Source organism: Caloenas nicobarica, chromosome 1, assembly GCF_036013445.1.
Source record: "Caloenas nicobarica isolate bCalNic1 chromosome 1, bCalNic1.hap1, whole genome shotgun sequence".
Classification (NCBI taxonomy): domain Eukaryota; kingdom Metazoa; phylum Chordata; class Aves; order Columbiformes; family Columbidae; genus Caloenas; species Caloenas nicobarica.
In genome coordinates, this window is record NC_088245.1 from 125810974 (window position 1) to 125838363 (window position 27390).

Here is a 27390-nt window from a genome sequence, read left to right on the forward strand (position 1 = left end):
GCAAACAGGAGAGCAGTCTGAGCTCTCAGGCTTGCCAAACTACTAGTATAAGAATTCCTAGAGAGTTTGCAAACTGAAGGCTCCTCTATTGGACACAAACCAACAGTGGAAAGAGACCTGATGCTGAATTTGTCTCAGCTCTAAGATGTGCAGGAAGAAACAGCTTCTTATGCTTGGAACCCAGCTCTAAAATACACATGGAACAGATGATAGCCGAGATAACTATAGTTCAGAATTATAGCTGGTCCCTTCCAAGGGAAAGATTTGCTGACTAAGATGTATAGCACTTGCAGGAAACTAAAAGTAGCGGTGACTTGTCTGTGCCAACACACAAATTACTCAATAGAATCTCAAAGCTGTAACTCTGAAAATACTTTTATTTAAAAGTAGTGAAAATACTGGAAAAAGTATAAGTTAACCACTTGTCAGTGTGTCTAAGAAGCATAAAGTATATTCCTGCAGTTGTATACAGTGGCTCCAACATTTAACAAGGTGATGTGCAATTCTCTGCCTTCCTTCAGACCACCTGAAGACAGCTGTACACACAAGAAGGCTTCTCAGACGAGTTACAGTAGTCGCTCATAGAAGAGGAGATAGGCTTGCGAGCTCAGCACTTTTGACACAGACACAGCTTGCACATGGGTATCGCTGATGTGGAACCACTGTCCTTTTGCTGGTTCAGTTTCTAAAGCTGTGAAAGGAAGAATTTAGGAGTAAAAGTTATTACAAAGAATTGAAGCAATCAATCATGTCACTGTTCTGCGGTAAGAAATAATTTGTAAAATATTTCTAATTATTTACCTTGAGGACATTGTCCTCGAAGGACAAGATCAGAGAGATGGTTGCTCATACTTCTCATTTTAGCGTAAGCAGTGTAGTGCCCAGATCTCATTGTTCCACTATGTTCAACAACTCCATAAAGAGAGTACAGTACTTTTGTATTTCCTTCAGGCACGTTCTATAAAAGCAAAAGTTTAGGTATGACAGTCAGTGTGACAGCCTTGAAGCGCCCCCCTCTCCATCCTTTGCAAAACAAAGGACTCATTAATGGTATACGTTATGCCTTAAACAGCTGGTTTTTGCAACCTTAGACAGGAAAAGATAGGTGGCTGTGAAGACAGACACTCTATATTTTCCCCTTGAGGTCTTTGACAAATGGAGGCATAAATTTTTTAAGAACGGTGTTGAAGTTTACCAAGGTCTCCTGGTTAATTGGGATGACCAAGATGGGTCATCTACTGGACAATCAACTGCTAGGAGAAATCACAAATCACCAGCTACCCTTAACGGACAAAACTCGCTTCTGGTCAACAATGTGACCATTCCTCTAATTTTTTCGACCACCGAGTCATTTCTGGAACAATTTTCTTAATGAGCATGAAGAGCGAGCAGAGGGAGGAGACAAACTGCCCCTCTCCTATCTCGCGTGCAAATAGACTGGGTTATAGAACTTCCTCACTTGGGACACTTTTTAGCCTGTTTGTGTTTTGTGTGTGTGTGCGCTGCGCAGCATTAACAAAGCTACGCACCCACCACCAAGACAGCTACAGAGAACAATGGAGTGATGAGATCTTACCTTTTTTTCTGATATCTCAACCTATCTCTCTCTCTTTCTAACTTTACTCTGGGCACATAAGAGTAATATTGTGTGAGTTTTGTTGTTGAAGTCTTGCTAAGTTTTATCATATAGTTACCAGATTTTGCCAAGTCACTATTTGCTGTAATTCCACTAAATGTTTTTAGTAAATTCGTGATTGAATTGAACCTCTTGGGTGACTGTCAGCACTTTGTGTTACCACACAGAGTATTCAGAGCCAACTCATCCCTAATTTCACCTGGTGGGTCAGGACAGTCAGGTACTGAGTTGTAAACAAGGCTAGAATGTAAACTCTTCACTTTGCTTTGATCTGTTTGCTGCTGAAAGGGCAGCTGGTCATTACAGATTCATGCAAGCACTACCACTATGATCAGTGGAAGTACACAAGTTGTACTTGTAAATTAACGTTCATTATCACACAAAAATAACTGAAGCTTGGCAAGTGTTCTACAAAGATTCTGCTAAGCAGCTTAATTGTGAAAGCACATTAGAACATGGGAAAGGAGAATCTGACTGTTTTCCCACTTACTTTACATTTAGTTGTACAGAAAGGAGCCAAGTCTATCACTTCTGGAAACTTGATATGCCTGTTAACTTTCCGTAGATTAAATCCAGCCTTAAACAAAGTAGAGGAAAACCCCATAATGTTAAAGTGTAGCACATTAAAAGCATGCTTAGTTACTAAATGTTTCAGGTTAATGTTTCAATGATACTAAATTAGTTTAACATTAAACAAAATTGGGAAAAAGCAACTTTTTTTTTTTCCTCCAATGCTCAAGTTTTCCCAGCATTACCTCCTTGTCCCCACATACTGCACTAGAGCACAAACTAAGACGGCTCTTCAACTCACTCTTATGGTAATTTAATGGTACCAAAAGCAGAAAAATAATCAGCTCTATGTACATATGTAACTATGAAGACATCTCTTGCTTCTCAGATACTGTAGTGTGCCTGAGGATCTAATTTTATATTGTCAAAACTGATGTAACTTCTACTTCCACCTTATTCAAAAAATCTTCCAGTATCAAACTGGAAAAAAACAAAAGGAGAAGATGACAAATGTTATTTCCTCAATCACATTATAGTCTCTTGGAACAGGCTACACATTTCCAGTTTCACTGTGGAATTGCTTTTAATCTACTTAAAGTTACCTCCCCTATTTTCCAAGAATTTTGACCAAAATACTGAACGGCTTTAAATTTAGAAGAGGCAATACTATTTCCCATCCCCATTCCTTTCCTCTTTCTTTCTTGAAAAGCTAAAGCCCTAAATTAAAATTTTTCCTACAACTTGGAGAAAAGGTAAGCCACTTTACTTGGTGTCTATAAATAAGACTTAAGTTGCATTGCCTTCCATTCCGTCTTCTCTTTTTCTTCTTCCCTCAGTAAGGCTCAGAATCCTGTCTTTTCCAATTCTACTGTCCTATTTGTTACATTTTTGTAGTAAGGGATCCTGTCTACCTGTACTGAAATGTAAGAGTCCATAAACTGATGTACTAGCAGGAAACAATTAATGCTAAGATACTGCTTAACACAGTAAGCAATAACATATAGTGAGGGAATATATTGCAAATATCCCACAAAACAGTGTTTTCCGGAGAACTAATGGAATTTTATTACAGGAAAACATATCCCAACTCCTCAAAGACCACAAAAGCCAACTCTGAACACCAATGCCTTCCAAACCTTGAAAAAACAAAAAACACAACACAAAAAAACCCACCAAAACACAACAAGCTTATTGGAAATGAAAATATGCTAACATTACTTCTAAGTTAAGCTAGTACTATGTGCATATGTACGTATTAAGCCGATACTATATACATACACATTCTTGCAGTATCAGTCTGCCACTTACCTGCTGAAACCTCTTTAAGTGAAGAGTTAAAATAGGAGGAGCAAGAGAGATTAGCATCTGCTTTTTGGCATTAGTATAAATATATTTCTTTTCACCTGCAGAAAAGAAAAACCACCAATGATTAACATCTACATAAACGTTACAGCAATAACTTCTTTATTTTCACTCCTTAGAAGAATTGAGAAACTGAACATTCCCGTTTAACATGATGAACTGTACAACAGCTGCCACCTTGCAGATCCCATATCACAGAAGTAACTCCTCACACCATGTCTGAGCAGCATCAGCACAAGCAGGATGAATTCTTGCTTGTTCTCCACTACTCTCATAATCAGAAATTGCATGCAGCTTATATTGGCCTTTTGAGCAAACATCAACATCACTTCCCTATGACTGTTACAGCAAAATTTTCACATCCGAGGAAAGAATGGAAAAGTCACCTGCCACTCCCTACATTCATCCACATAATGAATTTTTAGATGGAAATGCCCTTTCCCCTTCCTCTCAAACTCAAACCCACTCCTCTTTGCTCACTCTTCCTTTTCAGTCCTGCAGTATTCTGCACCCAAGCTTGTGAGCCTACTGTTCCACTCAATTACAAACTTACTTGCATTAATCTCTGTGAAAGAGGTTCCCACAACCTCCCCACTGAATACTAGTTCAACTGATCCAAATTATACAAATACCATTTTAGGGACATTCCCCCTGCCTCTTACCCACCCAAGTAGCAGATAGGGACATATTTGAAGTTTTCTTTTAAAATATAATTTGTCATACTTTTTACGTTGTTCTTTGGTCCATTATGTCTTTGTGTACATACATCACAGAGCAGTTTATTGGTCTCAGTAAGTTTTTCATTGTGGGTGAATTGATACAAACAGTGATGGATGGAACCTTCTTCCAGGTTCAGCTCTTCCCTGTTTGCAAGAGTACAAAATGCTGTTTCTGGATCTTCAGTCAATACTTCACATGTCTTGACAGGAACAGTTGGAAGGTCATCTAAGGTACTTGTATCAGATTCAGCATTGGCACCCAAGTGCAGTTTTGAAAAGTCGGTAGCAAGTTCTTCTTCATCTTCATCCTCCTCATCTTTCAAAGATAGGTTGTTAAGGCCATTGACAATCATTATAGGAGAATCTAAGCCTTCCATAGGGAGATCCACAGGAGACTCATTTTCTACACACTCTTGTTCTGGCTTTCCTGTATTTTCATGCGTGCTCTGAACTTCTATACTACTTCCCTGTATACTCAAGTCTTTTTGAGTTAAGCAGTTATCTTTGCAATCATTTGATGAATCCTCTTCTTGCTTCATATCAGGAGTTTCAGAGTTAATTTCTGTCTCTGATTCTTGGATATACTCAGTATCTTTTTCTGCCTGTTCAATTACACAGATATCTGTCAAGTGAAGCACCTTTCCTTGAAGTTTTTGCTGGCGGCGCTGGCTCTGTGAATTGGAATAAATAGTATATATGAATACAAAAAACAAAGCAAGTTTAAATGATATTTAGCACTTCTTATCATTTCTTTTAACAAAATTTTTGTAGCATGCCATAGCTGCAAAGGGCAGGAGAGGGGAGAATAATCTGTGATCAGTTCAACCGATACTGACTTTATCCTCACTCAGATAGAGTTGCCACTGCTCCTTGTTATGGAGTATCTTCAAAATACAAATAATTATTCCCTTTATATCGTCCTGATTCTTTCTTATGTCTGTATTCTGACGGCCTGTGAATCAATGACTGGAGAACAGTTGTCTGACACAGATTAATGACTTCAGACAGGCAACATACATTTCACATTCCTCTGGATATTAGCTTATTCCTAGCACAGCAACTCTTAACAGAATATGTAATTTCTTAAAAGCAAAGGTCTAGATTCAATTGTCTTTCCAGTTGTGCATTTGAGCGAGGAGAAATTCTAAGCTGTCTCCTCCTCCTCCACTTAAATCGAGGAAGCAAAAAGAATTTGTTTTACCGCAAGCTGCTAGCACTTCATTAATAAAAGTGAAATACTTATTAAAACCAACCTTGGCTTGTTTTTTGGCCTGTTTCTTTGCTTTTTTCTGAAGGTGCTTACTTGTACCAGGGGGCTCATCTCTCTGCTTAAGATAACAATCATTGTTTTTATCTTCTTCATCTTCTGATTCCTTTTCTTTGCTTTTTTTAAAGTTTCTCTCAGTCGTTATTTTTATTTTCTACAAAAAAAAAGTCACAAAACAACCAGAGAAGTAGAGATGTTACTGTCCTGAATAGCAAAATAGTACACCAAATGAGACTGTAAGGATGAGATGTTATCTGAGTTTTCAGCTCAAGATACAACATTTTGGTGACTGTAACATACAACTAACTCATTTATGCCACCCTAATGTTTACAAGAGAGGTGTCTCACTCCAGAGGGAGTCCACATGAAATAACGACTTGCAGAATGAAACAGTATGTGAAAGCCTATGAAGGGCCAAATTCTTAACCCGTAAAGGGGCAACATTACCTTTGGCTCTAACAGATGTAGATCTCATGAAGTGCACCGAAGAGTAACATTTTACACAACTGAAGACTTTTTCAGTTGAACTGCCTGCCACAGAATTCGTTTGCTTCTGCTAAAATGAAATTTGTTCATTGCAGAAGACATATGATCCCTTTGGCTGGGCAGTTTCATTTCAACACTTACTAATTAGCTTTTGTGTAAGTAGTGCTACATAACAAATCTGAAATATTACACATACAGATTATCAACATGAAACACAAAGCAAATCAAGTATTTTGAGTGTCTAAGAGCAATGACATAAATCGAGTTGACTAAGTAAGTATTCACATACTATCCTACCAATGTTTAACTTTATTCAAGAACCTGAATATTATGAGAAGTATTCTTGCACTTAGTGCAGAAAAATGGATGAAAAAGGTAAAAAAAAAAAATAGATATATAAAGCATTCAAGCAACCACTAGACATCCCTCACTCTCAGGCAATTTACTTTGGTTTTACAACAGTGAAGATGAATTGGGAAACATTGTTCTTTGCAACTCAGTCTTCTACAAATGAGACAACACTGGAACATACTACATTATTCCCTAAAGTAACCTCTCCATTAGAAATGTTTACTGACAAAGCAGCAAGATCACGAATAGGCTATCAGTGATTTTCCATAGACAGTTTATGAGCCACAACTTTCAGGAATAACTCTCATGAAAATCTTAATTCTCTGTCTTTCTGGGCAAATTTATAATTTTAACTTTCAAAAGAGACACTTAGAAAGATGCTTAAATTCATTCCCTAGTGATTATATAACAAAGTTGATTTCATATAAGGAAACAAAAACTAAGCCAAAAAAGCAAACGTACAATTTCTTACCTGATCCTCCAGTACAGGAAGCGATAAATCAAGGAAAGACTCATGGACCAAGGATACCTTTAAATGAACATTTAAGAGTCCAATTTTATTTTGTTTGGAAGTGGTTGGCTTGCTCTCAATAGGCTTATTTGTATGTAGCCTTGTTTGCACTCAATGCATGCCTCCACTTGTGCACATAAATATAAAACACAGCCTATCTACCTTCACAAACAGCTACCCATGACCACAATCCAGCAGTCATTACCACAGCTATAAGCAAGAAATACTTTTACACATTTCAGATTTCTAATGGCCTGGAATGTGAGAACCAAACTTACGGCCTATGAGACTGATCTCTGCAATCTGTCACGACATTCATCTGCTAGCCTACACACTAATACCTTTAATTACTTCATTCTCAGGATGCATTATCCCAGTAGTGCCTTTGTGCTTAACTGTTCTCCTGACAATCCCACAGTTATTTATTTCAGTGTGGGAAAGGGAAAGACCTCATCATCTGATGAAAAAGGGCCCCCGGCAGTGTACTGCCACTAGCAGAGCAATTCATCCCCTCTACAATTTGTAGCACTGGAAGGTGTTGATCAGGAATCTGTGCGCAAATTCTTCTGGCAGAGGCAGCTTGCTATTCCTGACCTCTTCTTCTGGAAATCTCTTGAAAGGGACTGAAAGGTTAGCTTTATAACATAAGGGTAGAAAGATTTCAGCCAAACCATGTCCCTCTTTGAAAAGCATGCAGCTAATCAACTCTTAGAAGTGTACTAACTTTAGCAAATCTCTCCAATTTCACTTATTTCTACATATAATTACTTAGGGATTCTCTTGCAGATTACATAAAATTGTACCCTGGGCTATTCAAAGCAGGCAGTTTTACTTACGGTTCTGCATTCCTCACACATAATCGTACTGGTTAATTCTCCACCAAAGAGTCGATCTACAAAACTTCGTATTCCCTTTTTCTTTTCGTATTCTGAGAATTGACAAAGTATATAGTAAAGTTAATAATATTACATATAATATACTGGCAATCAATTTAGTTATGGCATACCAAACAAAAAACGAAGAGAATACAGTAGGCAAGATGTATGATGGCACATGTTGGCCTGTTCTAGTTTCCTCAGGAAGTACAGCAAGATTCTTAAATTAAATTTCTTTACTGTATCAAAGGAATGGGGGTGAAAACACATTTGCAGAAGATAATTTGACTGAACCAACATCTTTACTACTTTCTCAATTCTAACACATTTTCCTCTTTCCCCAGAAGTACTGCATCCCAGTAAGAGTTCCTGTTTTCTCTCAGGACTTAAATCAAACAACTGCCTGAACCTAAAAACCAAGCACCAACTTTTGTCTTTATAGGTGCCCTAAAAACAAAGCCAATTTCCTCAACTCATATTTTCAGTGTAGCACATAGTCTCTCTTTAAACTTGCCTTCATCTCCTAACCTAACTCATGCTGAAAAGTTTAAAAAGTCTTCTGTTCATTTTTTTTTTAATACCACTCTTAGGTAGCAATGGACTACTATGACTGAATAAATCTTTACATTCATGTGCTAATATTTTAATTTCTTACAAAATATTAGAATGATTAAACACCACCTAAACACATTTTAGTATATAGTGTCTATAGAATCAACTCTCTCTTACACTGCTAAGAAGGAAACGTCAAGTTCAGTAAGACATTTAAATAAATAGACTAACACTATTGAGCATTATAGCCTAGATACACACATATTCAAGAGGTGGCATGAAGTTGTACAATTACACATGTAGCTTTTTTAGTTGATACTATTAGCATTCGATGAAACAGAAGACTTCATCACAACATGTATTTTACCTTTAATTTTCTTTTTAAGTTCTTCTTCATTTTGTTTGTTAGAGTCGCTAAGCGCCTTCAGCATTCCAACACTTATTTGCTGAAATTTTTAAAACAAATACACACTATAAAATTTCCTACACTAATTCAATTAACTAGTTCATTTTACAAAATGTTTCAGATGGTGGGAAAAGTTGAATATTTGCCAACTGAAAGAATCAATACAAACACAAATGCCTGCAGAGGCACAAAATAGTTCCTGCAGATATTAAAAAAATAACCAACCGAGAAACAAGCTTGCAACTGTAGTGTTGATTTTCTTACATACTACTTGCAATCTAAACATTAAATACTTTCCCAAATTAAAACTGGCAAAAAAATAATGGAATTTCCACAATTGAACTTCCAGGCATTTCAGAAATTAAGACAAAAAGGACATTCTTTAGGGTGACTACACATACTCCAAACCCACATTTTCTGTAGTAGTTTTGGACAAGTCAATCTATTTCTAAAGGTCAACAGACATTTATATTAGAAGTGTTGAATTAACCAAAGACCAAACAAAATTGAACCTTTCTATTTGATTTCATTTCTCACACAGAGAATCACCAGCACGCTGCTTTCCGAAAAGACAGGCAACATCATTACCTTAGAAACCTAAATGACGTGTGCAATATATGGAAGAGATGTAGGCTACAAACTTCTCTTTTTGAATAGTTTTGTTAAATGAAAATAGTAATACTCGTGGTTGCTCCTTCACAACCCCATTGCTTAGAGGCTGCCCAGTTCTACAGCTCTGTTGCTTGGCTATGGGCAGCACAAACTGCTCCACAGGGGCTGATTTACAGAAAGAACGTTCTTTCTGCCGTCAGCATGGGAGAAAGTCTTGGTCTGGGGTGTGAAGAAGAAAGGTATGCACATCTATGAAATTGGCACTCACTTGGATTTCTTCTGCTTTCATTCCGTCAAGTAAGTAACGAAGCAGTTCATGACTGTCTTGCTGCTGATAGCCTTTAAATCGTATTGCTCTGTTAAATGAAACAATAATTGCAAAGGGTAACTGAACTTAGAGATAGACAAAGTAAAAACAATTCATACCAGACACAAAAGGACCATCTCAAGAGTCTATGTATATAAAAGCAACAAGTGTCTACAGATGGTATTTTCTAAAAATATGAAGTTAGCTAATCAGAATATGTCACTGAATAGCTTACATTTTATTTCATTTATATTTTGCTCTTTATCTCCTTCTTTCTAAACTTGTTAACTATTATAAAAATTTTATATGCTGTGATATGAGCTCAAGGAAAAAAAAGGGAGAAAACTGACCTTATTTTTGAACAACTAAAAATTTTTTTCACACTCACTATGAGATGCAGTTGTATAGATACTCACTTTTTACAAACCTGAGCAAAAAGTTCCTTAGGAGTAACTACCCCTTTTTTTGTCTCTTGTATTTCTGTCAGGAACTGATACATGGCTAATGTCAAAGGACCTGGCTGATCCAGTTTTATCAGCTGAGGTTCCTGTTTTTAAAAAAAAAAAAAAAAAAGCAATAAATTATTTTGCCTTAATTTGGTGACTCTGGAGTAAGTTTTTCCTTATCTAAACACTTCAGCTCTTGAAAACATTGTTATAAACTAGCACACGCAAAATTCCAAAATGGCAATAAATTAATCTGACAAAAACAATCGACACATGGTTTCCCATGAGACAATACCAAAACAGTGGGCTAAGAATCATTCATTATTTATTGCTTAGTTGCAACTCTGAATTTCTTGCTTTTATAAGGAAAATACGACAACATCATAAAATGCACAACCCTTCTTTCCTATCAAATTCCTCATTGGAATGATAGGCACATTATTTAAGTCAGCTCTGTAGATATCCTCTGGTTTCCTATTTTGCATTTAGAAAAGTGATGCTATAGCAAAAGTTACACATTTTCAGCCTTTAAATAACTTAATCATAATGTAAGTACTCCTTTGATAACAACTAATACTTCATCAAAATCACTGCTCTTTCACTTTGAATGAAAGAACTCTGCTGACTTCAGAAGCAGCTCTATATGAGTCAATAGCAAAGTTCCCACTGTTTTTACATCTCAATCTTGTTAGCATTTAGCTGAAAGAACTTTAAAATCCAGACATGAGTACTGCTTGTTTCTTTAACAGATTAGAACGTGGGGAGAAACACCATGGAGGTCGAAGCATATATACCATGAATAACTCGGGTGACTCAATTTTAACTGTTGTGCCAGGCATTTTAGCTTCTTTAAGCAGCTCCCTCAGGACTGGAGTTTGTGATAAATTCTGCAGAACATAAAAGAAAGAAAAGGATTGGTAACTGGGGAACAAGCGAAAGGCAGCTGAGTTCCACCAGTCACGGAATTTGTAGCAACCAAATTAGCAACAATTTATTCTTCCCAAACACAGAACCGGAGTGGTAACTACCACTCCAGAAATTCTAACAGTGTTTAACAGTTAAAAGTACATTCCATATAGATAATGGGATTTCCAAGTGTCCTCTATATATACTACTTCAGATTGCAGAAACCCTCAATGTACTTTTCTTCTACAGACTGATCTTTTGACAGTCTGTTTACTAGTGTCTGTTTCTAAAATCAAAAGGTAAAATGCAGAGTGCATATTTGCTTGTCTTAAAACATGTTAAAAACAATAAAATAAAATGTTTTAATAAAATCTGCAAGTACAGTGGGAATTTTGAGTAAAGCTTCAGTATCAAAAGCCAAAGAGCACAAGATTACATGCGAGTTTAAATACACATGGAAGAGCAAGTTTATTCTATCCAAACACTTCTGAGCTCAGCAACAGACACAAGATGGAAATGCAATATGGTCAACCTGTTAGTGTTTACTTTTATTTGATTTCCTGTTGCTGAGACATTTTTGTTTCAGTAAACATCCATGGTCTTTGTATATTAATCTCTTACATTCTAAGAAGTCATTAAGGGTGATGTGCCAGACTATTTTATTTTTTTTACTAAACTATAAAGTTGGCATGCTTAATCTATATCAGTGAAAGATGCTGTCCCTCAAAGTCAGGGCAGTTTGTTATATCTTCCCTTAAAGCAAGTCTCAACAGGCAGCTATATTTCTTCATATTTCTCTGGGCCAAGTCACTATTTTTAGAATTAACTCATCATTCTTGGCAGATAAAAATCACATTCTAAATGTGACATTGTACAATACTGGGGGTGGGGTTGTTGTGGGTTGTTGTTGTGGGGTTTTGTGTTTTGTTTCTTGTTTTGGGGTTTTGTTTGGTTTTTTCCTCTTGCTATTAAAAAAAAAAAAAGTAAGAGCAGCAATAACTACCATACCTGCATCACTGCGTTAAAGAAACATGTATTCCCCAAGTTGCTAAGTCCTTTCACAGTCACTTCCAAGTTAGCACTTGAACGAGAATTCTCTTCTTTAAGCAAAACTTCTTTTTCTTGCTCATTTTTGCTGTCTTTTTCTACTTTCTTGTTTTCTAATTCTTTGTTCTCTTGTTGTTTTTCTACTGAAAGAGTAAAAAACCATACCACATATTAACCCAGTAGCAGGAAATGGGCTAGGAAAAACTTCTCGGCAGCAGCAATTTACAATGTTTAAAACTTAAACACATGATAATTATGCAATTGCATAAATGTAACACTACTGGGTTACGTTCTTAAACCGCCTAAGTAACAGTAGTTAAAAAAGAAACAAAACAAACCAACAAAAAAGATGTTCAAGAAACCCCTGAAATGCCATCTCAGATGAGCATACAATTTAAACACGCCACTTGGCCCACAAGTCATTCAAGCTAACAGTCTCTCCATGTATTATCTGAAATTTCAATTCTGTTGCAAAATTTAGAGCTTTATACAACATTCAACAAGATAGAATCTGAGATAATATCCCTTTTGCCATGGCACTATTGTCTGAGATGAAATGCACAGGCCTCCCACTGTCAAAGCATTCTCATGTTCATGGCACAAACCTAAACAGATGAAACTGGGAAGTTTATATTCTTCTAGGCACATTATTTTTCTCAAAAACTACTTTGGTGTATAGTTCAAAATTTCGGTCACCTATTTAATAAAACCATATGGGAATTCCAGGCAATTTTCAGAATAACACCCACACTGGTTCTGCTAGTTTGGCAGTCTACTATTGATAAGGTTTCTGATAAATAGGGCTGTGAGCCAAGATTAACTTTAAAACTTTAAAAGTAATGCCAGCTCAGAGAAAGGAAGGAAATGAGGCAATACAATCTTTGCAGAGGGACAAGAAACCATGGATGGACAACAGATGGAACACTTGAAACAGGCTGCAACTGCACCCAGGTATTCGTCCATTTTCTAGTTCAAACCTGAGAAGAAAATTCTAGCAACCGATATGAAGTTCAAATATTAGATGTGGACAAACTACGTATCTGGTAAAGACTGATGAAAACCACTCAAAGATCTGGTCCTTGTGGGGAAACTTCAGCTGCTTCCTGAAGAAATACTCAGAGACAGCCACTTGGCACTGCTGGATGGTTGTGATCTACTTCCCAAGGCAGCTGTGATTTCACCCAAGGGTAGGAGAGTGTTGGAATTTTTCATAGCTGTGAGTTATACAGCATTTATTCTGATATGCAAATTTTTCCAAGTTTGCCTGTGGAAATGCCTTGTACAAAACAGTTTTGCCATTGTGGAAACTGGGGGGTTTTGCTTGGTTTGTTTCCTTTTAAACAACCACATTTTGCAGACGAGACTGCAGGATGAACATACTGTTTTAGAGAGTTCTGAATGCACTGTAGCTACCTATACAACATGTACAGACCCAGCAGATAAATCCTCTTGTATACTCCTTCCATTAGGAAATGTGCTGCAACAGCTGATAAATTCACAAATACCTACGAAAGTACTTTTAAAAAAGGAAATCGCATTCTCCTTAAGCAATGACAATTTTTCTTCAGATCTCAAGATGGACTGAGCAGTGCTGATAAATAAACACAGCGCTTCTAAGTACTGAAAGTCAATTTCTTACTCACAGAATAATCGAACATCACATTTTAAAAAAGTCACATTAAAATGGTATTTTTTTCCTTCTATTCATTTATTTCTAGTCTGTAAAAGTTTTGGGGACACTGAGCAAAATCCTGGTCTGATTAGGTCCAAGGGCTAGGATGTTACTTATGCTATCAGAATTCTGACAAAGAAAAAAAAAAAAGGAAGAAATTAACTTTCTGATTTAGCTTAAGGTGCTTCAAAAGTTAAATCTAATTCAGTGTATGTTCTTGATTTACTGTACTGTCTCCTACATTTAAGGGCCTGATTTACTCTACTTGTACTACAGTTACTTACCTGTACATGATGAGTCAGTACAAACTTGTTTTCTAACATAATCCACAGTCTGACCCAATCGGGTTGAAGTGTTATATGAGACTTCATTATCACATATGTAGCACCTGTCTCCGCCCCCCAAAAAGAAAAACAATTAACTCTATTTTTTCTATTGTTTAAAAATCCTAAACTATTTGCTAGTTTGATGCAATTCATTACATAAAGTTATAAAATTATAAGATTCATTTTAAGATTTAGAAGTCCTAGAGAAGAGTTCTATGTATTTCTGATCAAGAAAATAAAAAGTTTAAAAATTATCTTTACTAAATTGTTTCAGTGACTGGAGGCTGCAATTTACAAATATAAATTGGACCCTTAAAAGATGTGCTTATAAACCTAGTCTGCAGGGAAAATTTTGCTGAAATCAAAAAACTAAGATACTGCACCCTAAAGGACATGATTTAGAATGTTATAGCATGGAAAAATATTCTGAGTATTCTAGCCAAGCAAGTACTTCATTACATTTAAACTAGATAAGAAACAAATCAGTGTCCTCCATTAGTCCTGCACACTTTTATTTGCTCTTCTGTTACTGATATCTGTTTGTCTCTTTATAAGCAAAGAAGTGTGTGGTTAGGTCACTAATCTGTTTTAAACAAAATTGTGAGAGAAGCTCCAGTGACAAAGCCTAAAGTAAGAGTAAAATTTTGCTGGAAGACATACAGCAGGAGAGCTGGATAATCCGATTTCATAGTTCTGCCCAATCACCTCTTCAAAGAGGTGACAAAAGGTACTGAAGAGAATGCAAATACTTCTGCACTTTGAAACACACCCATTGCAGTTCTTAGGCACAAATGCATTTAGCAGATTTCAGGATTACCATAAATGAGACTCTATTTTCTGATATTAAAAGTAGCAGAAATCTGCAACAAAGTGCTTCCCTAAATCTCTAGCATCCCTGGAATCAGCTGCAATTTTCATGTTTCTTCATGTCTCATTGAAAAAACTGTCTCAACCTTCGGATCCCTGAGTAGGCGTTTATTGTCTGTCTGGTTAATTATAAAAATAGGCATTCTCACTGCTGCAGTAACGAGGGACAGTTACATCCATGGGCAATTTTTATCATCGTAACCTTTCACCCATCAAAAATTTTTATAGGAAGCCTTGAAGGAATCAAAGGATTGGAAAGAAGTTTTTTTTCAATGATGGTTATTTGACCAGTGGAGGAAAAACATTAACTAGATCCAACTAGTAAGTCATACCAGTACTAAAAACATGTACAATAGCAATTGTTGTAATGCCAGAAGAGCAGAACTTAATGACTTATTCGAACTCTCCTCCTTCTCTCCATGTTCAACACCTTTTCTTTTAATCATTTACAGATACTATTCAAGTCCAATTTCAACTACATTTGCATGCACACTATAAAGAGATCTATTCATGTATTCATAGCATTAATAAATTCTGATTAAAAAGGCTTCTGCTTTTATGTACCAAGCCCACTGCGAAATACAGTTCTTGATTGGGGGGTTGATTTAAAACAATAATTTATACCCAATATATAAATTTCTGAATAATTTCTTGTGCAAGTTTGTACAACTAAGAAATTACAGAAGGAAGCAAAATATCTTGCTTGGACAATTTCCTCTCATTTTCAAGTACTTTGATTTTAAAACTATTTAAGTTTTACAACAGAGAAAATAAAGCCGTTTAAAATAACGATTTTGAAACTTGTTTAAATTCTCAAAAATAAGTTCACTAGTTCATTAGTAAAAATGCTATTAAAGTCCATTTCCATTCTAGAGTTCAATAAAAATACTGATCACTGCATATAAGAGTGCTAAGTATGATCAAGATATAATGTCATATAAAATCAACATAATGACAAGTAATAAGTTTAAAAAAAAGATTACAAAGCAAAATGAAAACTCTTTATGTAAGGCACAGTATTTCTGTATGGCACAGTTTGGAAAATTCAAGTTCCTCCTTATATAGTAACAAGCTACTCCTTTTGAGAATATTCCTTTCAGAAGAATTCCTCTTAAGAGAAGGAAATACTACCAAGGAGATGGAATTTGTATTCAGCGATCCAGTAGCATATTGTAATTCTACTGCTGTGCTGCTTAACTATATATATAGTAATAAGTCATATTTATTGGGAAAACAAAAGTAACGAATTTTGTCACTAACTGTGCATCAGAAAGTAGCTTTCCCAAGGATGAAAGTTAAGATTTAGAACTACATAATGACACAAATTTCTACATGTCAGTATTCTGACTGAGCAAAAGCAGTAAAATATGAAGTCAACAGCATTTACTAGTTGGTCAATTTCAACTTCAATTATGAACATTTTCTAGTTATAAATTTTACAGGTAATATTTATTCAGCAAATCTCAGCAAAGACTGCTGGGAACTTTGTGTGTGGAAATGCTTTATTAATTTCTAGAGAGAAGTTCTAGAAATCACAAAGAGAAGAAAACAAATTTTATGCCAGCCTCTGTTGCCCTCTAGATATGTCTTGTAACTGTTGCCTGACAAACTCACCACACACTCCAGTTGTCCAAACTGAGAACCAAACAATGGGGATCTGATCTCGGTGTTGTATAATGCTTTAAAGCATGGCCTTCTGGAGAATTTCTGCCACAGCCCTATAATGTTGATAACCAGAAGCGTCACAAAATCCAGTTGACTATCAATGAAACATATATAAAGTCAGAGTACAAAAAAAGTATTAAAACAAAAACTGATTAATTATGTTAAACTAATTACAATGAACAGATGGCTCTCTATTTCAAGACACTTATTTCTGCAGAAAAAGAAGTAACTTACTGGGTGCAGGGTAAAGTTGCTCAGGGACTGAACACCTAATTTACAACTTCCGGTTTGAACAACTTGAAGAACAATACAGAACAAAACCATAAACCTCTTAAGCATGCAGAGTTCTAAGTTTAATAAAGTAATGTTAGCACAAGACCTTATTGTAAGAAAATCACAAATTAGGAGCATTAATTGAAATTTTCTTAGCAAAATAATTTGGACTTTCTAGGAAAATAAGTCCTCAAGATGGTGATTTAGCCTTAAGTCTGCTAAATGCTTTTGTGCCAAGCTCCTAAGTACTTCATTGGCAATTCAGAGCAGACATTTTTTATCACACTAAAGTATGTCAAACCATTTACGTAGCACCGCCTTTAGAATAAAGAGTTGAACTAGAAGCTTTCTTGTTCCACTGTATTATGAGGCACTGAAAGATATTAAGACAAATTAACAACAAAACAAAAGATACCCTGTGGCCACATTTTAAACATAACCATATTGAAGGGCTTTCATCAGTCTCCTCCTCAGATTTCTCTTCTGTCTTATTGTCTGCCTTGCAGTCCTGACAAACATGCCATTCCACCACGTTCAGCAGTGCCTTTTTCAGATGACCTTGCTCCAATCCTTTACGAATATGTTTGCACACAGGTTCTACAAAATAAAAAGCACAAGATGGATGTCGGTATCATGATAAATGCAAACGTCTCTAAACTTCAAAGACAGAGGCAGCAATCCAGAAGCTAGGATAGCCTTTCTAGAGCCAAGGAAACATCGACAATTCAGCAGACGTACCTTTGTTGTCACTGCTCATAGTCTGGGGATATTGTTGCTGCATCCTAAACTACTGCATCAGTAAAAGAATAAAATAAATTTTTTAAAAAGTATCACTCAAATCTACATCTAGCCAGAGGAGTTGACAAAACCTTCGGATACAAACCTACCAACTGTGCCAGGCTGTGGGCTTCTAGTATTGTGGCATTATGATTCCCAACCTGCCAGGGAACAGCCACAGCCCCATGCCATGCTTCCCAGCACCTGGCTGGCCTATGAAAGTGGAAATGATGTAGGTTACGTTTCCAGCTGAGCTGCTTTACTGAAACTATGTAGAAGACCATAGTAAAGAAGAACAACACGATCATCCTACCTATAGCCCTGATTTTCCAAATGGGAAAAAAAGGAAAGCCCAGGGAACTACAGGCCAGCCAATCTCACCTCTGTGCACAGCAAGATCATGGAGCAGATCCTCCTGTAAACCATCCTAAGGCACATGGAAAATAAGGAGGTGATTGGTGACAGTCAACATGGCTTCACTAAGGGCAAATCGTGCTTGAACAAATTTGGTGGCCGCCTACAATGGGGTTACAGCATTGGTGAACAAGAGAAAAGCAACTCATGTCATCTATCTGTACTTGTGCAAAGCATTTGACACTGTTCCACGTGACACTCTTGTCTCTAAATTGGAGAGACATGGATTTGATGGATAAGGAATTGGCTGGATGGTCGCACTCCAAAGAGTTGTGATCAATGGCTCAATGTGCATCTGGAGACCAGTGATGAGTGGCGTTCCTCAGGGGTCAGTATTGGGACAAGCACTGTTTAACAACTTTGTTGGCAACACGGGACAGGGGGACTGAGTGCACCCTCAGCAAGTTTGCTGGTGACACCACGCTGTGTGGTGCAGCTGACATGCTGGAGGGAAGGGATGCCATCCAGAGGGACCTTGACAGGCTTGAAGAGCGGGGACTTCATAAACCTCACGAAGTTCAACAAGGCCAAGTGCAAGGTCCTGCACATGGGTCAGGGCAATCCCAAGCACAAATTCCGGCTGGGCACAGAACAGATTGAGGAACTCGACACGAGCTGGCAATGTGTGCTTACAGCCCAGAAAGCCAACTGTATCCTGGGCTGCATCAGAAGTAGTGTGACCAGCAGGTCAAGGGAGGTGATTCTCCCCCTCTGCTCTGCCCTGGTGAGACTCCACCTGCACTACTGTGTCCAGCTCTGGGGCCTCTAACATAAGAAGGATGTGAACCTATTGGAGCAAGTCCAGAGGAGGCTATGAAGATGATCAGAAGGCTTGAGCACCTCTCCTATGAGGACAGGCTGAAAGAGTTGGGGTTGTTCAGTCTGGAGAAGAGAAGGCTCCAGGAAGACCATAGAGCAGCCTTCCAGTACCGAAAGGGAGCTTACAAGAAAGCTGGAGAGGGACTTTTTACAAGGGCATGTAGTGATAGGACAAGGGATAATGGCTGTAAACTGAAAAAAGGGTAGATTTAGATTAGATATAAGGAAGAAATTCTTCACCATGAAGGTGGAGAAGCACTGGAACAGGCTGCCCAGAGCAGCTGTGGATGCCCCATCCCTGGAAGTGTTCAAGGTCAGGCTGGGTGGGGATTTGAGCAACCTGGTCTAGTGGAAGGTGTCCCTGCCCATGGCAGGGGGGTTGGAACTAGATGACCTTTATGGTCCCTTCCAACCTAAACTGTTCTGTGCCTCTATACCATTATCACTTTGCACTACAATATGACACCCTACTTGGAGCTGCGTCTTCTGGGTCTAGTGTGAACTCTATTTAATCAAACTCTACTAAGAACAGTTATCTGTTGTTAAGAGCTACTATCACACATTTAATTATCTTATTTCTTTTTTGTTTAATTTTTAAAGTTGCTGGTTACACTGTCACTTGAGTGAAGAGAAGCTGCCCGTAAGCTTAAGTCATGTACAGAGAAATTTGTGATTGACAGACAACGTATATGTGCAAATTGATTCAAGTTCTTCCAAATAAAAAATGAAAAACATTTTAACTTTAATATGCACATTTCTAAGACATTTAGCATTATCAGCCTATAATTCTTCACTATTTCCAGTTACAAATGTCTACATTTGTAAATACAGAGTGAAATATCTGACAGTACAGATACCTTAATGGTCAAAAAGCACAGATTAAACAAATCTATGCTAAAATAAAAACGTTGTATGTACTTAGTATGTTTAAAAAAATATCACACTCTTGTGAAACTATTACTGAAAATAATTACAGAATTGTTTATGTAATTCAGCTGTCTTAAGTCCATTGCTACAGAGGTATTTTTATTGTTCAGACAGTATGACAGCTCTGAATCTATCTTCGTGGAGGTCCATATGCAAGATTACAGCCTGAAGATAGCAAACCTTTCTTGGCATGAGCTGACACTGGTGAAAAGTTTTGTACCTACAGTTCTGTTTCTGTCCAAGATTATAGGATTTTACCACAGTACAGATGCTAGCCAATAAGAGGCAAATACAGATATTTATATGCATTCTTTAAAGCCTTTTTAAAAAGAACACAGGATTTATCTACAACTTAAAAAAATGTCTATTTTAAACAAATCTTTTTTATATTGCAGTATATTTATATACTGCAGTATATCTATATACTGCTACTATACTATACTTATGCCTAAAACTGTAAGTGCTATCTCTCCCAGCTAAACTAGCATGGCTCAACTCATTCCTGCAGTCAGGATCAACAAAAAATGTGGGCAAGACATAGTCTGTGACCTGGGAGACAAGGTGGTAGAAGAGAATACTACACAGGGCAAGCAAAAACAAGAGCTAGAATAACCAGGGTAAACAAGACAACAAATAAAATATCAACATGGAGGTGAGATCCAGTACAGCTAGAAGGAGAACATTAACAATTTGGGATTTCCTCTAAAGGAATAGAAGGCAACGAAGAGAAAGAAGTTTTAACCAAAAAGCACTATGACTAGAAAGCTGAGGTGTCAAGGGCCAGTATGAAGTTAGTTACTAGTGTAAAGACAAATGGTTTCACAGAAATATTTTAATCACAATCTTTAATCACAATCACAAGAATCTTCTGCAAAAAAAATCTTTATTACGAAAATGTTACTTAAACCTATGACCAGTAGGCAGCTGACTCTACAAACACTTTATATTCTGACGAATTGTATACAATTCAATATGATCTGCGTAGGAGTAAAGAACTGTGTGTCTGAGCTTCTTGAAAAGCAGAAAATCCTAGTTTTCAAGACGGGATTATTATTATTTTCTAGCGTACTCAGAAAAGTAGCAACACTAATGTTTCTTGGTAGACTTCCACTTCAATTATACAAACCCGCACTTTGTAAATGCGATTTCAAAGCCAGTGACTAGTGTAAAGGCCTTCTAATACTAATGAGTTTTCAAGCCCTCTATGAGGTTAAAAGAAACATTAGGACCACAGACTTCTCTGAGGAAACATACCCAGCATATCCAGAGACTCATCAGACTGTGCAGTTTTGCCTTTGATCCGTTTCTTTCCCATATTTGTAGTCTGTAATTTTTCTTACATGGAACAGTGACCTAGCAAAGAAAAACAGTAAATTAGAAAGTAGGTTTTTGGTTTACTTGTTCACTGCTGAACAATAAATTATTTCTATAGCCAAGATGTCCCTTGAGATGAATTAATTTGTTTTAATTTTACATTTTCAAAAGAAAATTATTTATACTTTAACACAAAACATTTGCATCTGTTGTAGAGGCAAGATCGCAGTGTGAATTATAAAAAACAAATGACTTAAAACCTTAAATCAAAAAGATTGCGCAAAAGAACAAGATGGGAAACTCAAGCGTCAAAAATTGTATAAACTTTTAGGACTTGTACTTTAACTAACTAATAACACAGATTTTACGAAAAAATAATTGGATTTGCCCCAATCAAATCTTCAACTTTTTTGCAGTTACAATTTTTCACTTTACTGCAAATTCATTGTATCCTTGATGAAGTCTGACACATGCAAATACTCTAGCATATTTGAAAATATATAGACAATAGGAGCTCCAATTTTTCAGTTTCTTCACTGACCGAGATTTATCATTGCCTTCCCTACATACCAAGCAAATAATTCAGATGGGGTCTGTTATTTGGTATGCATGTAGACCATTCTAGACAAGGGTGATCTGCCACTACAGAGTCCTAAGCCAAGTGCTTGCCTTCAAAAAGTTGGCTACTGCACACATGGCAGGACATTTGTAACTTCTAGTCTGTAGCCCCTGTAAGGCCCTGTGCCTTCTCTCACAAAAGGTCATTCAAAAAGATCAGGTAAACTTAAAAATCAATATATGCTATACTGTGAAAACACGAAAGCTAAAATGATTTAAAAGCAAATCTCTGCAGTCTTTGCAGGCTGGCCTAACCCGGCTGCACACCCTTCACATAAACATGGTGAAATAGCACCAAATCTGACTTATAACATCCACCCTTTCAAAACCATTTCTTAGCTCATACTCAGCAACACACCAGCCACAGAGAACAGCTGCCCGCTTGGAGCTGTCACAGACAAAAAATGAAGCTGGCCCAAGAGAATCAGAGAGAAACTAAGCTGGGAAGAGTTTAGAGATGATACCCACTGAGGGCTTTTTGTCTCCAAAACGTTTTCAAAGCATCCCTTTTAGGAAAGATTACCCAATTATTAAATGACAGGTAGGCAGCCACTTCATTAAGAGTAGAATTATGACGTTTTGCAACTTAGCACTTTGTTCAGAAAAAGAAATGACAGCTCATCCAACAAACTCCCTCTACTGCACATTTTTCCGCAAAGAGCTGCAACATTTGATCTTGCATGAACAACTCTAAACCCTTAAAATCCTTTCCAATTTGACTTTGCTCCTGCCAGGAAGATGGGACAGCACTAACACCCGTAGCTCTTGGCTTAACTCACGCTGTGTCTGGGCAGACTCGTCTGACGGGCCCTTCACCAGCCTTTTCCACACGACAGCCTACATGACGAAACGCACTACAGAGCCCAATAACTAAAGTGATACAGCGACGGCTTTTTTTTTGTTTTTGGTTAGAAAAAGGGGTTTGCAAACGACCCAAACTACACCTGCGTCGCACGGAGGACTGGGGAAAATACCCCCAGAGACACGCCTGGGAAACCACCGCGCCGGGCCCCGTCGGCCACCTGTCACCAGCAGGGAGCCGGCACTCCCCGTCCCGAGGGCAGCGGCGGGGAGCAGGTGCGCCCCGGGGACTCGGCACAGATCGGCTGGCCGCTCAGCTCAGCTCGGCTCGGCTCGTCCCCCCGCAGCCCCCCCGGGCCGCCCCACTCACCCCGTCCCGCGGGTTGGGTTGGGTTGGGCCGGGCCGGGCCGGGCCGGGCCGCCCACGTGTCCGCCGGCGCCGCCGCGGCCCTGCAGCCGCGCACTCCACGGCGCTGCACCGCCCCGCCTGCTTCCGATTGGCCCGCACCCGCCTCCCGCGCCTTCACTGACAGGCGCCACAGCCAATAGAGAAAGCCAGCCGTCCGGCCGGAACGAAGGTTACGGATCAGCAGAGGAGTGAGTCCCGGGCCGGGGTAAGGAGGGCGGCCGTAGCGGTAGGAGCGCGACAACCGGATCAGGGGCTTCCATCCCTCACCTGCCGCGGGGCGAACAGCTTGGCGGCACATGGCTCCGCCTCGGGGCAGCCCGGCAACTTCACCTCATCCCCAGGCGGCTGGGCAACGGTCACCGTCCGCCATGCGCGCTTCCGGCGCGTTGCATTGTGGGGCCGCGAGCACGGGGCGCGGGGAGGGGCAGGGTGAAGGGAACGAGGGTGAGGACTTGGCCGCGCATGCGCCGGTGCTTCGTGCCTCCCCCTGCGTCCCGTGGCGGTGCCGGTGGGCACCCGGTGCCGGGAGCTGCCTCCGGCCGGGGCCGCGCTTGCTGGGCGGGGGAGTGGGGGCTTCCACCTGCGCGGCCGCCAAAGCGGCAGAGGCAGCTGCGCCCCAGGCGTGCAGCCCTGCGACGGAGAAGTTTATTCGGTGACAGCACCGCGCCCTGTCCCCTCGCACATCAATGGAAAACACATGGGCTGTCACAAAGTATCTTCGTCCTCCGGACTGCCCAACATCTATGAGCCAGTACTGATGGTCTTGGTTATAAGGCTGGTGAGGGGCCTGGAGCACAAGTCTGATGAGGAGCAGCTGAGGGAGCTGGGGCTGTTCAGCCTGGAGAAAAGGAGGCTGAGGGGAGACCTTGTCACTCTCCACAACTGCCTGAAAGGAGGGTGTAGCATGGAGGGTGTTGGTCTCTTCTCCCAAGTAGCAAGTGACAGGACGAGAAGAAATGGCCTCAAGTTGTACCAGGGGAGGCTTACATTGGATATAAGGAAAAATTTCTTCATGGAAAGGGTTGTCAGGCATTGGAACAGGCTGCCCAAGGAAGTGGTGGAGTCACCATCCCTGGAGGTGTTTAAAAAACACGTAGATGAGGTTCTTAGGGACATGGGTTAGTGTCAGAGTTAGGTTGTGGTTGGACTCGATGATCTTAAGGGCGTCTTCCAACCAAAATGATTCTGTGATAAGGATTAATATCATTTACATGGGGTAGTTACTGAACTTTGTCCCATATTCAAGCCCTGTTTTTCTTCCTGTTTTTCTTCCCTAATTTCTCCTTTGCCTAGGAAACAACAGAAATGACTAACCGAGAAGAAGCTGAGATACAAATTTCGGAATTAGATTTACTCTCGAGCATGTTTCCTTATGAGGAAGAGTTCATTGTGACTGACCAGCTGGCTGTGGCAGAACTAAAGCACTATGTTGAAAATGAATCTGCAGAGATGCCATCTTCAAAAGTTCAGTTTATACTGAATGTAAAGCCAGAGGTCTCTAATGCCTCTATGGTATTGTAAACACCTTTTTTAAAAAAAAAAAAATCTTAAGGGATTTTAGGGCTTACTTGAACTGAACATTTGCTCATTTGTTTTTAGGTGGAATTCTCTATGGCCTGTGCCTTACCGTTAAAATATCCAACTGTTCTACCAGAAATTACTGTGAGGTATGGCATTAAAAGTACAGCTAATAAAAACATCTAGAAGCTATGATATACCACATAAATACAGTTATAATAAGAAAAAGCAGTCTTTTTTGATATTTTACTGTCAAATTAAGCCAGATGGACAAGAATGTTGAAGGAAAACAAATCTCCAAGGTTGTGATTTCTCAGGTGTCCTCAGCAAATAAGTGAGAAAGATGGGGAGAAGTGTGGAGGAGTGCCAACTTCTGAACAGAGGGATTACATGTAGATACGGTTCATAGGTCTGATGACAGGTCTGACAGACTGTTGTCCATTTCGACAAGGCTTAACACTAACTAAAGGAGTGAAAAGTTAGTCAATGGTCTTATTCTTCCCTTGTCAAAATGCTGTTACTCCCAGGCTTCTCTAGTTTTTTTTTTTTATTTGAACATTCCTGTTTAAAGAAGTGGCCTTGCATATTACAGGAAATTCATTCAGCTACCATACTTACATTTCAAGTATCTTTTTCTTGATTTTAATTTACAGATTGCTAATACTATATATGAACTCAGGAACTAGCACACCAATTAAATACTAATTAAGACCTTTTCATAACTAATATGACTTTCATTATCAATAGCAAGTGCATACCATCTAAATATGGCCTGAGTTTTTGGCAGCTTGAAGTTAAACTGCTTGAAAAACATACTACATTGTAAGCATATTACAACTGCATTTATATTTTTCTTTAGGTCATCATTATTAAGCCGCTCTCAGCAGATTCACCTGAACTCTGATCTGAAAACATATTTGATGCAAAACTGCAGTGGCGAGCCCTGCATGTTGAGTGCAAGGGAATGGGTTAGAGACCATGCAGCTGCTTACATTGACAAAGAGCTTTCGTCTTCCTCAGTGACATCAAATGCTGTGCAGTCAGAAGACATCACGTTCACTCGATTGTGGATCTATAGTCATCACATTTACAACAAGCAAAAAAGAAAGAATATTATTGACTGGGCGAAGGAACTCTCTTTGTCAGGGTTTTGCATGCCAGGGAAACCAGGTGTTGTTTGTGTAGAAGGTCTACAAACTAGTTGTGAAGAGTTCTGGTCAAGGTTAGTTTTTCTTAGTACTTAAATGCCATAAGTAGTCAGAATATTACATTTTTAATGTTGTTTTTGTGTTGTTCATGTGACCAGAAGGTGGGAAATCCAACCACTTTCCAACCTATAGAAGTCTGCAAAGTATTTGTGTTTATCCTAATGTATTTACAACTCTGAATATCCAGCGTGCTGTTGGTTACAGCAATCAAAGCTACAGGTACCGCACGGTGCACGTTTCTGTTTCATTTTCCTCTGTATTTTACTTGTATAGCAATGGGCTGCAGCACCTCAGTTGTGTTAGATATGTATGTTGTATCACTTTACATTTGTGTTTTATTCTGCTCCCAGCATTTATGTTTCTGAGCACTGAAACTGAAACCACATCATCATCGATTATTTTGTGAGGCATAGCATTATGGGGTTTGAATCCTAGGGAAATATATATATATATATATAAACAAGCTCCTGCATATAGGAGTGTTTATGTGTGAACAGTTTTTCTACGAGCAGCTAGGGAACCATTAGCTTTGTGAACATATATGTACAAATGGAATTTATTGACTTTTGTAATAATAGCTATGTCACAGTATTTTTTAAAACAGTCTTTATTTTATACATTAATATTTCTCCAATTGCTTTCAGAGTAAAAAGATTAACGTGGAAAAGAATTCTTATTCGGCACAGAGAAGATGTTTCTTTGGAAGGTGGAGGACATGCTGACATTCAGAAACAAAGAAAGTTTTCCACTTTGGAAGAAAAATGTTTTGATGCACATGGTGCCAGAGGAAATCATATGGATTTGGGGCAGCTATATAAGTTTTTAGAAGAAAAAGGATGTGCTGACATTTTTCAAATGTACTTTGGGGTTGAAGGGCATTGAGCGCGTTGAAGATGAGCACAGATTCAAGTGCCTGCATTTGTAAATTAATCCTTGTAACAAATTCCTTAGCTGTTCTGTAACAGTTGACCAGAAAGGGAATTAATAATTTGTGGTTTATGTGATGAATCCTGTTTTCAATGAAAACAAATATGTGCTGAAATCTTGAATAATGACAATGACTAAATGAATGCTTTGTTACACTTTCTGGTTTTAAGGACATTTAGGGTACATGCATAATTGCAATGAAAGAAAATATGTTTGATAACCTGCTGGGCAGTTACAGAATTATAGATGAATGAATAGGTAGAATTATGGTGAATGAATATATGAATGAGCCAAAAATGAAGTGTGGGTCTCTCAGGAGAGGAAATGTGATGTTTACATTGTTACTGTTTATATACACTACATGAAGACGTTTTTTGGTAACAATCCTTTCTTCTACTTTCTACCTGAAGGTATATTAAGCCATGAGATCAATGTTTTATTAAAAAAAAAAGAGGAGAGAGCAGGTTCACAAAAGCATTGTTCATGCAAATAGGGTGAACTAGGATGCCTGCTCTAAGGCATAAGAATTTTCTGTAGGTAACATTGTGTATGCAGATGAGAGAGATACTGTGGTGGCTCCACGACAGCTGTAGCTGAGGGCTCCTGTAGTCTGTTTACTCATCTCTTATAAAAGCAGAAACTTACCAAGGACTGGGCTCCCTTCCAGTACAACAATCTTTACCTTACCCTGCTGAGCTCATAGCTTTGCAGTCCACTGATTTAAAGTGCATTATGCTGCAACCTTTGAAGTTCCCTTCCAACCCAAACTATTCTATGATAAGCTTTTGAGGCTAGTTTCAGCAAATTTGTATCAATGAATGCTACTTTGTTTCTTCATGTTTTCTGTATCTAAATCATGCAC

The 27390-nt window shown here is 38.5% G+C and overlaps 2 protein-coding genes across 5 annotated transcripts; one reads left to right on the forward strand and one right to left on the reverse strand.

Annotated features, from left to right (window-relative positions):
- Positions 1–405: 405 nt before the first annotated feature.
- Positions 406–23252, reverse strand: USP16 (ubiquitin specific peptidase 16). Of its 3 annotated transcripts, none has more exons than XM_065644837.1 (18): positions 23143–23252; positions 20988–21086; positions 17212–17393; positions 16473–16576; positions 13950–14053; positions 11955–12133; positions 10835–10927; positions 10011–10141; positions 9556–9643; positions 8637–8715; positions 7679–7770; positions 6804–6860; positions 5481–5648; positions 4232–4898; positions 3455–3549; positions 2127–2213; positions 802–958; positions 406–691 (listed from the first exon to the last, which is right to left on the reverse strand). In XM_065644837.1, exons 2-18 carry the CDS (start codon positions 21046–21048, stop codon positions 567–569), a joined length of 2469 nt encoding a protein of 822 aa, XP_065500909.1. In that variant the 5' UTR covers positions 21049–21086; positions 23143–23252; the 3' UTR covers positions 406–566. The 3 variants fall into 3 exon arrangements, with proteins under 3 accessions (XP_065500909.1, XP_065500890.1, XP_065500900.1); XM_065644818.1 differs by having other exon boundaries at positions 11955–12136; XM_065644828.1 differs by lacking the exon at positions 23143–23252 and adding an exon at positions 22837–22919 and having other exon boundaries at positions 11955–12136.
- On the forward strand, positions 23021–27338 carry RWDD2B (RWD domain containing 2B). Of its 2 annotated transcripts, none has more exons than XM_065644849.1 (5): positions 23021–23080; positions 24169–24387; positions 24475–24542; positions 25253–25615; positions 26246–27338. In XM_065644849.1, the coding sequence occupies exons 2-5, from the start codon at positions 24181–24183 to the stop codon at positions 26481–26483; spliced, it is 876 nt and encodes a 291-aa protein (XP_065500921.1). In that variant the 5' UTR covers positions 23021–23080; positions 24169–24180; the 3' UTR covers positions 26484–27338. The 2 variants fall into 2 exon arrangements, with proteins under 2 accessions (XP_065500921.1, XP_065500929.1); XM_065644857.1 differs by having other exon boundaries at positions 24169–24369.
- Positions 27339–27390: the final 52 nt, after the last annotated feature.